Source organism: Oenanthe melanoleuca, chromosome 1, assembly GCF_029582105.1.
Source record: "Oenanthe melanoleuca isolate GR-GAL-2019-014 chromosome 1, OMel1.0, whole genome shotgun sequence".
Classification (NCBI taxonomy): Eukaryota; Metazoa; Chordata; class Aves; order Passeriformes; family Muscicapidae; genus Oenanthe; species Oenanthe melanoleuca.
This window is the reverse complement of record NC_079333.1, coordinates 43,259,316-43,275,437: the sequence shown is the minus strand read 5'-3', so window position 1 is coordinate 43,275,437 and position 16,122 is coordinate 43,259,316. Positions and strand designations below refer to the sequence as shown.

Sequence of the window (16,122 nt, the reverse complement as noted above, 5' to 3'; positions counted from 1 at the left end):
TTTCATAAATGATCATATATGAGGATCCTGGCACACAGCTGGCAGTGAAGTTGCCCTGGAGCACCTTTTTGGAAACAGCAGTGTTGTTCTGCTGTGTGCTGCACCTTTCCCTCGAGGCTGGGCTCAATTCTACCTCAGGTTTGAAGGGGCAAGGCTCTTTGCTATGTTCTGTGTTGAGAGTTTGTGAGATTCCAGTGGAATCAATAAACTCCTGAAGGCAGTTTGCTATGATTTTTTTTTTCCAGGAACATGTATAGGTTCTTTGCTAAGTGCTGCAGTGTTACTAGTTATTCCCAGATTAATACTTATATTGATATTAATATCAGCACTGTTGGCCAAATTTGTGTGTTTCATTAGGCTGAGTCAGACAAGGGCAAAAGGGGAGGAATTAGTCTGGCTGAATCCTGCCCATTTTCTTGGGTGGGAAAACTTTCTGATTGCATTGGTGACATGCACAGCACTTTTCCTGCTCTGCTAATTACTTTAATATGCTTTTTGAAGAAGTGATAATAAAGCACTTCCTGTGTGTGTTACTGTTCTTGTCTTTTCAAGATGAATTCTGTCTTTAAATTGAGCTTCTGGATTCATTGTTGCTTTCTGGATATAAATCATGCCAATCTATAGGAAAGTTTCAAACCAAATGGCTACTGGGTTTTTGAAGCAAGAATTCGAAGATTCTTCCCCTGTGCATACCTTCCTCCTAGTTACAAAGGCTGTAACACCTGATATAGTCTGCTGTTAGCTTTTGGAAAACTGCTGCTCAGTGCTGCTGCTGAAAGGGTTGTTTGCCTCTCTTTACATCAACTCAACTGCATGACTGTTAGGATAAAGAAAGTAGAAAACGGGGAGATAGGAGGTGTAGCATTAAACACTTTAATAATGCAAAGTAAAATCCAGAGGCTTAATAAAATACTCTCCACTGGCTTGGAATTCTGTGCCATATAGAAAGGATTTGCTTTGGAGTACTAGATAGATGACTCTTGTTCTTTGAGTTACAGTTATAAGCCTCAGAGTTTGCCCAGTGTTGAACTCAGTATGAAAAGGGGATGACAAGTGTGATTACACCCCTAGTTATTAAAAAACATGAACAGGAACCTGGAAGAGGGTTTCAGTGAGCATTACAGGAGATGATAGTGATGCATGGTTTGAGACAACACATGAGCTTATTCTTGAATTTGTTTACTAATGGCCTCTGTTTCCTTTTCCTCAGGGTTCAAAAGCTGTTGTAGGAGACAACAAAGGTTACCTTACCTTAGCAATACTAAAGGTGTGGATGAATACTGCTGTGCCTTGCCTTGTGGGACCAGGAGAAGCTCTTAAGCCACACTGGTTCGTGCAAGGCACGCGGCTGAAGCACTGTGTGACAGAATACAGGTCACTGCTGTGGCTGCCAGACTGCCAATTGGAGCCCAGGCTGAAGCTGCTACAGACTGTCCAGCGGGTGGGAAGTTCCCTGTTTCTGTAACCAAAGTGAGAGGATTTCAGGGAAGTAAAATAGGATCTTTGAAAAGGGGTTATGTACACAGTTGCACTTGTGTGCATGTGCATTCACTCACACGTGAAGCAAGCAAATCTGTTCCATGCTGCTCTGTAATGTAAACCTGCCAGTGCAGTAATTTGTAAATGCTGCTTATAACATGATTTGCCTCACTATAAGATTTCTGAATTAGCACATAATAGTGCTCCTGCTCTAGTGCTGAGGAAGGATTAGGAGAGATTTGTCCAACTTTCTGTCTGTTGATGGACCCATGTCATTTGGTTAGACTTGAACTCTAGGTAGTTTAAATAGCTCTCCAATGAGCATACTTGAAGAGTAATGAGGAACAGTTATGGCTGTATATATAATTGTTTGTTCTGTTTTAAATTAGAAATACTTTTCAAAATAGGATTCTTCTCTTGTATCTGTGTAGGGCTCAGCACAGTGCAGAAGGCTTTGGGGTGCCATCACAATAGAAAGGATTTTGTGCAGTTAGGGAGAATTCAAACACTGCAAATGCACAAATACACATCTTTTCCCCCTTCCTTTATTCTGTCATTAATGGAAACCTGACCCCTGTGCATTTTGAAATATAAATGGTCCTCAAGTACTACATGTGTTCAAAATAGAATGCTGTGTGCTTGCTCCTTAGAACGCTCTGCTGATGTGGGATCTGAAGGAGTGTGTTTTCCAGAAGGGGAATTTTCTGTACTTGGGGAACTACTGCTATGGCCTATTACTGTTGGCCAAGTATGAGTGTTAAAGCAGGAGTGTGTGCTCCTTGGAAAGCTGGAGGAGCAAGCAGGTGCCTTCAGAAAGGGGCATTAGAGCCTTTGATGTAGGCAGCAAATCACAGTGGATCTTGGATGTTTACAGTATCACTCCTTTCACCAAATATCTGGGGAAACAAGGCTTGTGCCATCAGCTTTTGAACACAGATGTGCCTTTTTAAAGGCTGGTTGGGGAGAACAGGTTATTTGTCACTGTTCCTCAGGTCTATCTGTTCATTTGCCTCCATGATAAAGCTGTCTGCACCCTGCTCCCCTTTCACTCTCCACCCTGTTCCACTTCCTCTCATGCCTGTGTCCTAGCTGGAAGAGGACAGCCCAGGTCTGTTTTTCCTTCCCAGACCCTTGAAAGAAAGGAAAAAAAGTGGTATTTGTGGTGGCTCTTAGCTATTTTCACTCACTTTATTATTGTTCTTAATGTTGTGGTCTCTCTTTCCTTGCCTTTGTTTTTTCTTTCATGGCACTTGAGTGTTGTATTTCACTAATTTCCCAGGAAAAGGAGCCTCCTCAGTCTTTTGCTTTGTCCATGTCAAACTCCCTCCATCTCTGACCTAGAGCTAGCCAGAAGAGAGGTCGGAGAGTGGGGAGAATCTCGACACCTGAGCTTTGTGCAGAGTACAGCTTTGTTCCAGCTTCTTTCAGCCTTCCCCATTCCAAAAGCCCCTCCCTACATCGGCCTCCCCCTTTCCAAATCTTTTCCAGGGTGCCTGATGTACTTCCAGAAATGATACAATAAATGTATATATAAATATATTTAAATTACTCGTTTTATCTGACTGGTGACACATATAAGCCCCTTTTAATTTTTACATATTTCTTTTAGGTGGCTTACTTGGAATTAGATTAATTTAAAGGAAATCATCTACACGGATGTGGACTCATTATGCAATACCTGTAGGCGCGTCAGTACGTACACACACTCTCTGGGACATCAACAGGAGTTGTCTGATGAAATTTTCTGATTGGATTTGAAAATGGACATTGCAGTGGACGTGTGTTTTCTCTTTAAACAGATTGCATCTCTTGAATAGTTCATCAGAACTTCTTGAAGTGTTTACATATGCACTCATTGTCTGGAGATGCCTTGTTATAAATACTTCCTTCATTTTCCAGGCATTTGTTTGGAAATATGTTGAGCAGCCGTGCTTGGTTTATTTCCAAATGTCTTAATTTTGGGACTGTGGATTGGCTTATAGCCTGAAGTTCATATCTCTCCTTTTCAGGGGAAGAGCCGTATTTGAACAACTCATGGAACACAAGGACTGTGGTGTAAAATGGGAGGCGTCCCTCGTGAAACGCCCATGGGCAAACACAGTGTGTCTTGCAGTGAGCTGTGGTGGGGGAATGCAGTATACAGGCTTAGTTAAAAGAGCAAATACCAGGAAAGAAAAATAAAAGAAGTTCTATGGTGCTAGGTAGTATAAGTTGCATAGTGTTATAAAGTATTTTGATGTAACTGGTACCTTTTGAGGTGTCTGACAAGGAGTTATGTCATATTTTCAGTTGCTGTTCTCAACTTGAGTTTTTTTCTCTCTTATCCTTTATGAGTCAATGAAGGTGTTATGGTAGCTGTTCTTTACAAGTACCCTACAGCTAAATCCATGTGCCACCTTTTTCTTGTCTTGGAAGAATTAAATAGCTTTGATTAGTCATCAACTTAAGGAGAAGCAGCTGGAAAAAAACAGTCGAAAATAATTTTCTGTGATACTTGTGGGAGAACTTTGTATTCACTTCAGGGAGAATAAAATACAAAACCAAAAGTGATTGATTTCAAATATTGGTATCACTTGTCTGGTTCATTTGTTTGGTTTTTAACCATTGAGAGTTTTTTTTAATTCCTAAAATATGTTAGAAACACTTTGATCACCAAAAGAAGAGTTTTGTAAGTGAGAAAAAGTAACCAGATGGTCTAGTTTTGTTTTATTATGTCTGATTCTTTCCATAGCAATAGCAAATATAGCTATGGAAGGAATATAGTTGGACATCAGGAAGAATTTATTCACGGAAAGGGTGATTAAGCATTGGAGTGGACTGCCCAGGGAGGTGGTGGATTCACCATCCCTGGGTCTAGTTTATGTGGTGATGTTTGGTCAAAAGTTGGATTTTATGATCTTGGAGGTCTTTTGCAACTGTGGTGATTCTGTGGAATATGCCATATTCTGTGGCTTTGAGGATTAAGGTAATTTATTTCAGAGTTGGTTTGTGGTGGTCATGACACAAAGGTTTCTGTGCTGGGACCCAGTAGATTTGACACTTGAACCCTCCAACATCTTTTTGCCTAGTACTCCAAGTTGTATATTTTGGCCTGGATTTAATTACCTTGCTTTAATAGTAAGTTATCCTGCTGCCATAAACACAACAATAACAGGACCCCATTGTACTGGATGCTATATAAACAGAATAGTAAATATACTAATCTTCTGTAGGTGACTGACTAAATAAAGACTAAAAGTGTTGGAAGGCAAACAGAATGAGCAGTGGCATAGCAACGACTGTCTCATTAGATTTATTTGTTTTCCTTCTGATAGGGCATATACCAGAGCACTGTATCATTTACAAAATCCTCTCTCTGTCTTTTGTACATACTCCCTTTGTTAGTTCTGCAAATATCCCTTGAAAATGTAGGTAAAAACTGGTTAAAGTTGTTTCTCACCTGCAATTCCGCATTCCTAATTTATAGTCATGTATTTTTTTCATATGTTGATGTGATTTAATTTAGTGAGTCTTACATTTTGTCATGTGTCTATATTCTTTTCCTGTCTGCCCAGTTTTATATGCTACAGTGTGTCTCCTCTGCATACTTTAATCCCTGGTAAGCTTGGCATGAGGGGTAAAAAAAAAAAAGGAAGGAAGCACTCTGACAATGTGAGGTGTGAGAATGCATAGTCAGTGCAAAGCAGAGCTACAGCATCCAGCCAAAAGAATGAGTGGAATGACCTTCAGAGCAGAATTAAAAATAATTCCGGAGCACAAAAGGTAGAAATGCTATAAGCAAGGACTAAAAGCCAGGATTAAAGCCCCAAGTGACTTTACCACAAGGATGACTTTTCCACCACTGTTGGCAAGTCATCAAGAATGGTGTGTGCAACTCTTATCAAAATCATGTCCCAATCTGATCTTTCTTGATACACAGATGGGAACGAAATTCCTGTTTAACAAAAGAAAACAAATTCAGCCCTGGAGGCCAAGCTGTGAGAATCCCTTTGGATGAAGGGGGCTTGATGCATAGGTAACAGCAGAACTGCTGTGAAAAGACAATCAAAACTAAAATCAGAGGCAATAAACTGACCCTGCATAATTTAGGCTGAGGAGAGGTTTATTACTGCCTAAGCAGGATAGCTTTGGAGGCGTTTGCAACAGGAGCAGTGGGGGCAGAAAACGCTGAACTAATCATGGGGTAGATGTCCATTAGTTTCTGAATGGGTCACATTGTTTCAGAGTGGACAAATTGATTCTGCAGCACTCAGTAGGTTTCTGCCTCTGCTAATTTCCTCCTGCTTTTTTGATGCACTAAAACTGAAAAGCACTAATGATTCTCAGGATAATATCTTAATTATGTAGCTAGAATATTTTAATCAAGGTTGTGGTAGGCATGGGAATTTATGTGCAAAATTTAGCCCCTGATGTTAGCAACCTGAAAACAGGCAAAACAAAAGTAGAGTACAAAATTGGATGAAGTGTCCAGCTAGAGAATAATTATGGAGAGCGAATATTGCAAGATAGGTTTCTCTGTTCTGTGGGGCCACAGCAGTTCTGGTAGAGTACATTGTACTCATTGTTTCCTGTACTGCCTGGGTTTTGTATGTTTAAAATCATGAATGAAAAATCCTACAATGGGGGGCTATTGCAGAAAGGCTTGTAATCAATGCTGGATCATCTCTTTTGGCATGAGCTTTATTTTTTTCCCCTTCTGCAGGGAACCTGTATCTGTTTCCTGCATCTGTCACCCATCCTTCTTAGTGAATGGAAAGCAAGTAATTGATTTTTGTTGTTGTTAGCAATTACCCTTGCCAAATTTTGAAGGACCTATTGTCTCCTTCAGACACAATGTTCTTGGGAAAAAGTCTTACTTATTGTAACCTCTTGTGCAATCTTCACTTAGATGATAAATACATCTTGGCAACGAGGAGCTTTCTGAATGAAAAATGTTGCTGGACAACCCTGTAGTACAGCAAGAACGCAAACCTCTGCCAATGCCGGTGGAGTGCAGCCAGGCAGGAGGGTAAAATGGGGAAAGCCTTTCACACTGCCTGCAGAGCACAGGGTGAGATGAAGTCTTTATATGCACACATCCAAATATCTGTTTACCATCAAACAAGGATTTTTCCTATTGAGCATCTGAGCTCAAAGGTGGCCTTCCTTCTAGCAAAATCTTGAAATCTGTTGGAAAGCTGCCATCTACCAGTGTAAGACTGGGGAAATAACAGGCAGCATGTGGACCATGCAGCAGTCAGGTTTAAGTAGCCCACTGTAAGAATTGGCTGGGAAACTCCACCCTCCCCATATTTTCATTTGAGTCCACAAATTTGTGATCCTCTAGTCTGTTTTGTGGTGCATGGCCTGACTTTGGTTTTCCATTAGATCTGTCCAGAACCATAGCTGACCATTGAAACCTCATTTTAATATTGCAGCTGTTGCATTAATTACATTGTTAGAGTTAATTGTAAATGCACATTTTTCCATCTGTATCTCTTCATCTTACTTTCTCTGGTTTATTTTTTCATCAATACTTAGTGATGTCTGGAAACAAAAAGGTGCATAAAAGCCCTGCACAGAGAAGTGTTTGAGTCCTCCGAAGGGAATACAGAGAATGAGCTGGGGCTGGGAGTGCTCTGTTCTCTTGTGGTTTCTGTGCACACTGCCAGTGGCTGGTGTTCCTCTGTGGGCCTGGCAGCTGCTGTGGGGCAGCAGAGCACAGCCAGCAGCCAAGTCTCTCAACCCATTCTGCGGCTTACAGCGCTTGGCCTCGTGAAAAGGAAACAATCCAAAGCAGAGGGCTCAATGCAGTGTACCTTGCAGTTAATGGAAATCTTTGTTGACCTCAGTGGAAGCTGGATTTGATCCTGTGCCTACTTGAGTGTTCTGGTGTTGGCTGCAGCTTCAAGTGGCTTTTTTTCCGCTGGCTCATTTCTGGTTCCTTTTTTTTCCTTCTTTTTCTAAAGTGTACTTACCTTCGAGTGGTGTAAAATCAAGGCAGCTCCATCCATGTCACTGTAGCTGGGCACTTTTATCCATTTAGCCCAGTGTCTGTCCTCATTTTCTCAGCCCTTCTACTGTCTATGTATTGATTTGCAAGATTTTGGCATTGATTTCCCTTTTTTTTGAGCCATCCTGCTGCTTCTCACAAACACTCTCCATCTTACTTAAGCCTCTGGTCTTCAATGCGTGTTATTGTTTAATCCCTCTTCTGCCCTTCTTCCTGAACTTCAGAACAGTCCTTATATTGATTTCTGGCTAATGCAGCCCAGGCCCCAACCCAGCTGCCAGCAGGGCGCCAACTTCCCCTTCAGCATGCTCCTGGAGGCCAGCCCTTTGCTGCCTCATGCCAGCCACGCTCCCTTGCTCGGCAGAGCTCATCCCTGTGTTGCACATAGGAAGGAGAAGGCCACCGTGCCTCAGGAGCCAGCAGCCACCTCGGGCAGAGCAGACTCTGTGATCCTCAGCCACACATCAGCACGTCTTCTATCCCTAAGGAAAAGGTGCTGGAAGTAATGGATCTCTTTTCAGGTGACTGCCAGAGAAAAGAGAGCTGTGGGCACGGACAGTGGCGATGGGAAAAATGATGCAGAGGAGGACAAAGGCCAGCTGCAACACTGCTGGAGCTTCTTTTTGCCCTCCACTCTCCTTGAGTATCACATGTCCCCACAGGGATTCATCTCGTGGGTGGAGAATTCTGATTATATGTGTTCTGCCTCTGAGGAAAATCTTTTTTCTTTTATATGTGGGTTTTTGGATTTTGTTTTTCTTTTGGTTGCTCTCCATTTCCTTGGAGATGATGTGAGGTTTTTGTGCATTAGTATCACATGGGGATACTGGTGTCTCTTGAGAGTTACAGGGTAAAGGGCCTGAGCTGTGGGATGCTGTACAGGAGAATCACAGGTGTTCTTTTGAAACACAAAAAACTTACTTCATTTTTTCCAGCAGTAATGTAAATGCTGAGCAAACAGGGTGTGTAATGAGGAAACCCTTTGGTGGGGGGAGCTGACCTAATGAAAGAGAAGAAAGTTACAGTATGCTTTCAGACATGATATCTGTGCTGGTGATAAAAATTTCTCCTATTTTAGCTCCTTTGAATTGTATACAGCGAAGCACAGATCAGAGATGGAGAAATGGACTGTGTAGGTTGTTTTATTAATCATTAATACAATCGTTACCTAACATCCAAACCAGCCCAAATGTGCTTCTAGAGAACATTTAATTTGGGAAACTAAGACCTGTGACCTAAGGCTAGATCCAACTGCTGTAAATGGGACAGAGTATGTTAGTAGCTCTGTGGAACAGGGCTGTAAAGCCCAGAATCCCTGGATGAAGAGGATGGTGAGCACTAGATGTGAATTTTCTAATATTTTGGTAATGTATCCACAAGACGAAAAAAAGAAAGAGGAAAAAACACTGTGGGAAATTCTTTCCTTCATACATAATACTTTTCTGTTGATTTAAAATTGCCCTTAGTAATGTGTTGATGCCAGTGAAGTATTTCAGCTATAGGAAATGTGAAACCATCTACTGCCTTTCTATGAATTATGAGTCATAAATTGTATAAAAAATATTCAGCTTGCTATAGCTATTCCACAAGTAGAGCCTCTAACTAATGAAGAAACTGCTGCCATTTCGGGGGGAGTAGGAGGGGTCTGAGTTAAGCAGAACAAGATGCCAAGTGCCAGCATGTGGCTCTGTGCTAAGTGTGAATTGGTGTCATCTGAGACGGGCCTCCCTTGCTAAGTAAACATTTAGCGGGTATTTGACGTGTACTTGCCGTTCAGTGAAGCAAAGCTGCCCTTTGCTCCAGCTGGAGTTGTGGACTGCCAGCCAATGCCCAGAACTGACCCGTGGGAGAGCCCTGCACCAGTGCCAACCCAGCTGCCACATCTGCAACCAGGCAGCCCGGCCAGGGAGGCAAGACCTCCATCTGATTCAGCGCCCGGTGGGCAGGTTTCAATGACAGAATTCCCCTAAAAATAGCAGTAAAGTGGCAAGAGAATAGGATACTGACATTTGCAGGCAAATCCTTAGTGGTGGCATTCATTTCATTCAGCTTCAGCCATCTAAGAGCTGGGAGTTCACTTCAAGTTAGTTCTCTAATCATGTGTCACTCAGGTTTGTCTCCTCCTGTATCTATTTTATGAATTGCCTTTTGGAGGTGATTATAGAAAGGTCCTCAGCAACTACTTTTGAGTAGGTATCCAGCTGTTTGATGGGTGAAGTTCTGTGAGTTAAATTCAGCGTTAAAGCTCTGGATTTCAGTTCCTCTGTCATTTCAGAAAAAACCATGCAGCCTCATGAGGATTTCTGAATTTTGTTTTGCAACCATGTGATGCTACAGTGATTGAAATATGCCTGAGCTATAAGTAAAAGCATAAACAAACTGCAAGGAGCTGTAGAGCAGGGGTTACTAACAGTGGTTGTGTTTAGAGTTTAGCGTTCATATTTGCCCCAGTTCTAGTTTTTGGGCTGTGTGTCTGGCATCCATATTAACTTCTCAGTGATGGACATGTGTCCAATAAAATACAGCTAAAAAGACTGACAGTGTAGCTTTCAGTTTGGGATGCCCAGTCATTTTCCAAACAAATAGTGGATGATGTCCCAGCTGTACCAAAAGCAGCAGTTTTTCTTCCCTATTGACTCTAGCGAGCAGAAATCGACCCCTGCCTAATTAGCTTCTTTGTGGTACTTGTGAAAGGATAAAATTTTTACTGTGTTTAGGTGTGACTAAGAGACATGCTCTAAAATGCTAACAGCTAAATTTTCATTTCATGAAGTATGAAACTGTGCTGCCCTTTCCATACCTGATTCAAAGATTGTTTTAAGGGCTCTTGAAATACACACTTTAATTTGAGGCTTTTTTAATTGCCAGAATCTGAGTAGGGTTTGTGTTTTGTTATTTTCTTCTTAAAATTTTTGAGTTGTGTAAGGCATGCAAATGCTTTCAGAATACTAGTCCATTTGACTTCAGGCAGATGTGATCTGGTGTTTAAAATGTTCCTATTTATGTAAGAACACTTACTGCTTTCCAGCTTGTAGTGCAGTGCTTGTGTTTTGTCACAACGTGATTCAATTCTTGTTTGCTTTGTACAGGAGATGGCTGTCCGAGCACTGAAGCAGACAGGGAGCAGAAGTATTGAGGCAGCCCTGGAGTACATCAGTAAGATGAGTTACCTGGATCCTAGAAATGAGCAGATAGTGCGTGTAATTAAGCAAACCTCACCAGGTGAGCAAGATCTTTATTTTTTTCTTTAAACTGTGTTCTTTCTTGCAATAAGGTAGTTTTTAAAGTAGGGTCGTCAGGGGGAAGTGTTGGACAGCAGTGTTTCATAGCAGTCTTGTAGGAGACATTGAAGTGAACCTGGCCTTGCAAGGCCAGCTGGGATGGAACCTCTATACAGCTCACTTGCTTCCAAAAAGTTGTCTGTGTACACATTCATAGTCCACCTTCTTAAACAGATATCTATTATTCAAATCCAAACATTCCCCCATTGGACCAGAACAGACTTACTGGTATACAAATCTAGGAGGTGGACATCATATCTCTCTTGACATCAAGATTATTTGCACAGCTGAATTATGTGTCCCAAAGAAGGACAGTTATTCTGCTACTTTATTTTGTGGCCTCTGATAAGGGAAAGCAAAGTCAGCTTGCTCCCAAGGCTCAGCATGGATCCTGCTGACAGAGATGACAAATGGGTCTTATGGCTGCCTCCCACTTCCAGGCCAGAGTGGCCATGGGATGCTTTGTGTTGCCACAGCCTCATCTCACTGTGTCTCAGCAGATGAGCAGATGAGCTGTCAGGAGTGTTGTTGTAAGAACAGCCTTGGTAGAGCAGGCCTTGTGTTATCACAGGAGAAAGAGCCAATTAGAGATTTCACTTTAAAGTAATCTCTGATTATTTGTCCAACCTGATTCCATTTCAAAACATTGCATTCTTTTTGAAGGTGTCATGTGATGCACACCCTCAGTGTGCAGAGAGTGTGCATAAATCTGCCTTAATGCCATGCATGTCCCTGCGTGTCTGTAGGCAGCAGGGCTTGTGTGTCAAGGTGAGGAGTCAGCTGTGTGCTGCATCCCAGCTGTGCTGTACTGCAGAAAGCTTGTAATCCACTGTTCAAGCCTGTTAGTTCAGTAGGACTATTCTTACAGGCTCTGTGAAGAAGGATTTTAAAAGGAAATGGTTTAGGCATAAATGTGCCACGTCCTGTGATTTGTGAGAGCTGAAGAACCAGAAGGGGAGCAAAAACATAACAACAGCACAGAGTCTCCCCTTGTCTTTTTAGCACAGCCAGTGCTTTATACACCTGCAATTTGTCCTGAGATCAAAGAACTGATGAAAAGCGCCGTTAACACTTCCACTGTAGGAATGCTGCTATCTTGCCTCTGCACATTCTTCAAGCTAAGATTAATATGTTGACACCCTGAAAGATTTTCCTTCCCAACAGATGGAAGATGAGTAATATGAGGGGGTACTCTGTGTCCAACACATTGGAAGGAATACAGGAGAAACTGTATGATGGCTTTGTTTAAATGAAGGAGAAGGAAAGAGGGATTTTTGAGAATGATGGAAGAGAGAGATGTAAACAGAGAACCAGTGTGAGCAGGTGGCCCACTGTGCAGAAAATGGACTATATGATGGCCTAGTAGTTTATAGCAATGTTGACTTTTGAGTTATATAGAAAGTCCTTCCAGGAGCTTTTTTCTCCTGTTGTACTTAACACTCTGCTCTGTAGCTTCCTCCTGTCTGAGAGCAATGACTGCTAATACTAAAGGTCCAGCTTTAAGAAACAGGCTGTGGAGTAGTCTGATGAGTTCATAGTTAGGGAATTTGTGCTTCTATTTTCATGATTTGATAGGACTCCCTGATGATTCCTGGCATGAACATTATTGTGAGCCAGTAGCTCGTTATCAGTAGGAATACTTGGCATCTATAACTTTAAATGTTCAGAGTGTTTAATTTAGATTTTGAAAGGTGTTTTTATAACACATACTCCCTGAGCAGGGTGCATGTGTGTATAGATATATGAGTAATACAAAGTAATTGATTCACCTGTTCACACGTTTTCTAACATTCTAATGTGTTCTTTTTATAAAGGAAAGGGTATTGTGCCAAATAATGTAACCCGCAGGCCAAGCTTTGAAGGATCAAATGAATCTTTTCCGTCCTACCATCAGATTAGTAATGCAGCCTATGAAGGGACAGGCTTTGGAGCAGAAGGTGCAAATATGCTTACTGAGGTTCCAAGGCCATACATGGACTATTTAATCTCCACTTCTCAGTCTTCAGCTATGGCTGCTCCTGTACAGCGACCCTCTGGCGTAGGCACTCACAGCACACCAACGAGCCATCAGCAGAAAGCATACCCTGCAAATATGGAGTCTTCTGTGATTAATTACCCAGTGACTAATCACAGCAGTCAGGCCCTGCAGCTGCAGGGGTCCCACGGCTGCAACAGCCAGCATTACAGCAGGCAGCACATGATGGTGCAGGGGGAACCTATGGGATATGGTGTTCAGCGAAGTCCATCCTTCCAAAACAAGATGCAACAGGAGGGGGGATATGCCAATCTCCCAAATAAAGGGGCAGTTGTTCAGAACAATACTGGTCATGCATTTCAACAGGCACCAGCAAGCCTGTATATCTCACATTCTCATCACAAACAGACAAGTCCTTCTTCTCATCAAATGCATGTGATATCCAGAGGTCCAGCCTTTGCTAATGATTTTTCAGACAGTCCACCACAAAATCTATTAACTCCATCTAGAAATAGCCTAAACATGGATCTCTATGACATGAATAATCCTCAAGTTCAGCAGTGGCAGGCAGCAACACCATCACGCAGAGATTCTTTACAAAATCCAGGAATAGAAACATCTCCACGGCAACATGTATCCTTCAGACCTGAAGCCACAGTGCCGAGCAGAACAAACTCCTTCAACAACCACCAGCAACAGCCACAAGTGACAGTGTCTATGAGACAGGTTCCTCCAGGGAAAACAGATCCTTCCATTACGTCTCCAAACACGATCACGGCAGTCACGTCTGCTCATATCCTCCAGCCAGTGAAGAGCATGCGAGTGATGAGACCAGAGCCTCAGACTGCGGTGGGACCTTCCCATCCTGGGTGGTTGCCTGCACAGGCACCGGCTGTGGATGGCTTGGAGATGATGGAGCAGCATGTGCCACCACCTGGAGCAGCTAATGCCTACCAGCTAGATGTGGATTATGGTAACCAGGAGCTGCGGTGTCCACCCCCTCCCTATCCCAAACATTTGTTACTTCCTGGCACCTCTGAGCAGTTTGATATCAACTGCTTGTGTATGGGCGTGGAGCAGACTCTGCGTGTGGTCCCCAGTTCAACAAGCAACAAGGCTGAGGAGAGCAGTGAGCGAAATGATAAAAGCAGCAAGAGCACTAAAGCTGAAAAACCAAGCAAAGATAAAAAGCAGATTCAGACGTCTCCGGTGCCTGTGCGAAAAAATGGCAAAGATGAGGAAAAGCGAGAATCCCGAATAAAGAGCTACTCACCTTTTGCCTTCAAGTTCTACATGGAACAACATGTAGAGAACGTCATAAAGACCTACCAGCAGAAAATTAACAGAAGGTTACAACTGGAGCAAGAAATGGCAAAAGTAATTCTTGTTTTGTTTTGTTTTGTTATAAGAAAATCTAATAGGGTCAAACTGATTCTTGCTATTTTTAATTCATTAAAAAAAAATTGTAAAGGCAGAATCAACTGAAGTAGTAGGTATCAGACACCTCCCTATACCAGACTGTATCCACTTAGAAGTGTGGATGCAGGTCTGGGAGGCTGTTTGAAAAACCTAAGATGTGAAATGATATTTCCTCATACCAGAAAAGTAAAATGAAGCAAAACTCCCCCAGTATTATGGATAAGAACTTGCTGTTCTGTGTTTGCCATGGTTCAGCTTAGCAGTCAGTGTGCCATATTTTCAGATGACTGTGTAATACTTGATTGAAAGTTGTCTGTTGAACACATGTAAGTAATAATGTCATGCAAGTAACCATATTGGACCAGCTTGAATTGATTTTGCCAGAACTTGTTCTAGAGGCAGGTCTCAGGGAGATGCATTTTGGGTGATAGAACTTCTTTCATGCCTATCTGTAGCTCTTGAATCTAAGCTGACTCTCTGATAGTGCTGCTTAAAGCAAAGCTGCCAAGCTGTGATGGTTGGTCTGGCTGTCATGTTTTTATTTTTTACTTGTGGAAGAGGAAGAGGGGTTTTTTCCTTCCCAGGCATGACTGGAATATGCCTAGTCTACTTTTGCATTAAAGGATAAGCTCTAAGGAAAGCTGTTATTAATGCATAATGGGTAATAATTAACTACCCAATCTTTCCTAGCACAGTCAGTTTCCAAAGTCAATTGATTCGATGCTCACATTGCACCAGAAAACTCAGGAATTTGTTTGTTGAGGTTAGAATTAAAAGAGTATTCTTGGAAAATCTCTTGAAATGTTGGCATTTTACTGACAGTTAATTGTTTGTCCTCACTGCAAGTACAGGTTGTATTGTGTTGCTTGAGTTTAGTGAGTATTTTCCTGAGGCTGAGACAGGGAATGATCTCTAGAGAGGTATAACAGCATCTAATTGTGCTAGCTCTTCAGCTTTCCCTCATTTAGAGATAATTCAGGTATAAACAAAAACAACTCCTTCCCCTAGAAACCTTATCCCTGACTGAAAATACACATGCAGGAGATTTTAGCCATATTAATATTGCATTATTCTAGGATTAGCAAGAACAGAGCACACTCATTATTTTACCCTAAAAAATAAATATTTCCTTTATTATGGATCCATGTAGTTATCTTTCATTTCAAAAACAGTATTCCTTGTTTTGATTTGGCTGTTTCCCTCAGTCTGAAACTTCATCCTACCTGTTCTGCAAGTTTCTGTAGACTTCCCCCATCCTTTATTCATACAGATTTAATTTTTATACCGTGGGGATCTCATTGCAAAGTCTGGCTGCCCACATTCATCTTCAGATACCTAGACTACAGATGTGAAATTAAATCAGCCTAAGCAGCAGCCCTGTGGGTGTATGATTGGGTTTCTAGCCTGGTAATCAGTCAGCTTCAGCCCCCTCCACACTCCCAATGGTCCCTTCCCACCAGGCACTGATCTTTCTCTCAAAAGTAGTTCAGTTGATGCCAGTTAGTTCAGGATTTTGGAACTGGGGTGTGCAGAAAGGAAAAAGCATGCTGCAGGAAATGAGGTGTCGGAGGAGCCTGGGGATCAGCCGAGGGGTTTCTGCTGGTAGAGGCCACCAGTGGCTCTCAGCAGAGGGCCAGACACTGAAGGTGGCAGCATTGACTCTGCAGGCTCTGTCTTGAAAGGTAGGGAAAATCTGGCTGGATCCTTCTCTCTTTTCCAGGAGGTCTCTCCCCACAGCCATGTGAAATGTTACTTACAATTACTGGGAGCCTGTCTGGAGACAGGAGGTGACTGGAGCCATCTGTTCTACAGCTTGGGTGCAGAGGGAAAATAATACATTTAGGAGGGAAATAGCACCAGGGTCTGGGTTGCAGTGGCTGGGGAGAGACCAGACCCGAGGATTTTATATACATATATTGGGAGGGGGAAAAGAGAAGGTTATGGAACAGATGCTCAGGAGATCTAAAAGCCTTGAG

At 42.3% G+C, this 16,122-nt stretch overlaps 1 protein-coding gene across 1 annotated transcript in view; it reads left to right on the top strand.

The window, feature by feature from the left end:
* The window catches only part of LATS2 (large tumor suppressor kinase 2), a 46,113-nt gene that overhangs the window by 23,992 nt on the left and 5,999 nt on the right, over positions 1 to 16,122 (top strand). The window contains exons 3-4 of the mRNA XM_056493193.1: positions 10,561 to 10,693; positions 12,567 to 14,104. Coding sequence (XP_056349168.1) covers positions 10,561 to 10,693; positions 12,567 to 14,104 — 1,671 coding nt within the window. The remainder of the gene's footprint in view (positions 1 to 10,560; positions 10,694 to 12,566; positions 14,105 to 16,122) is intronic.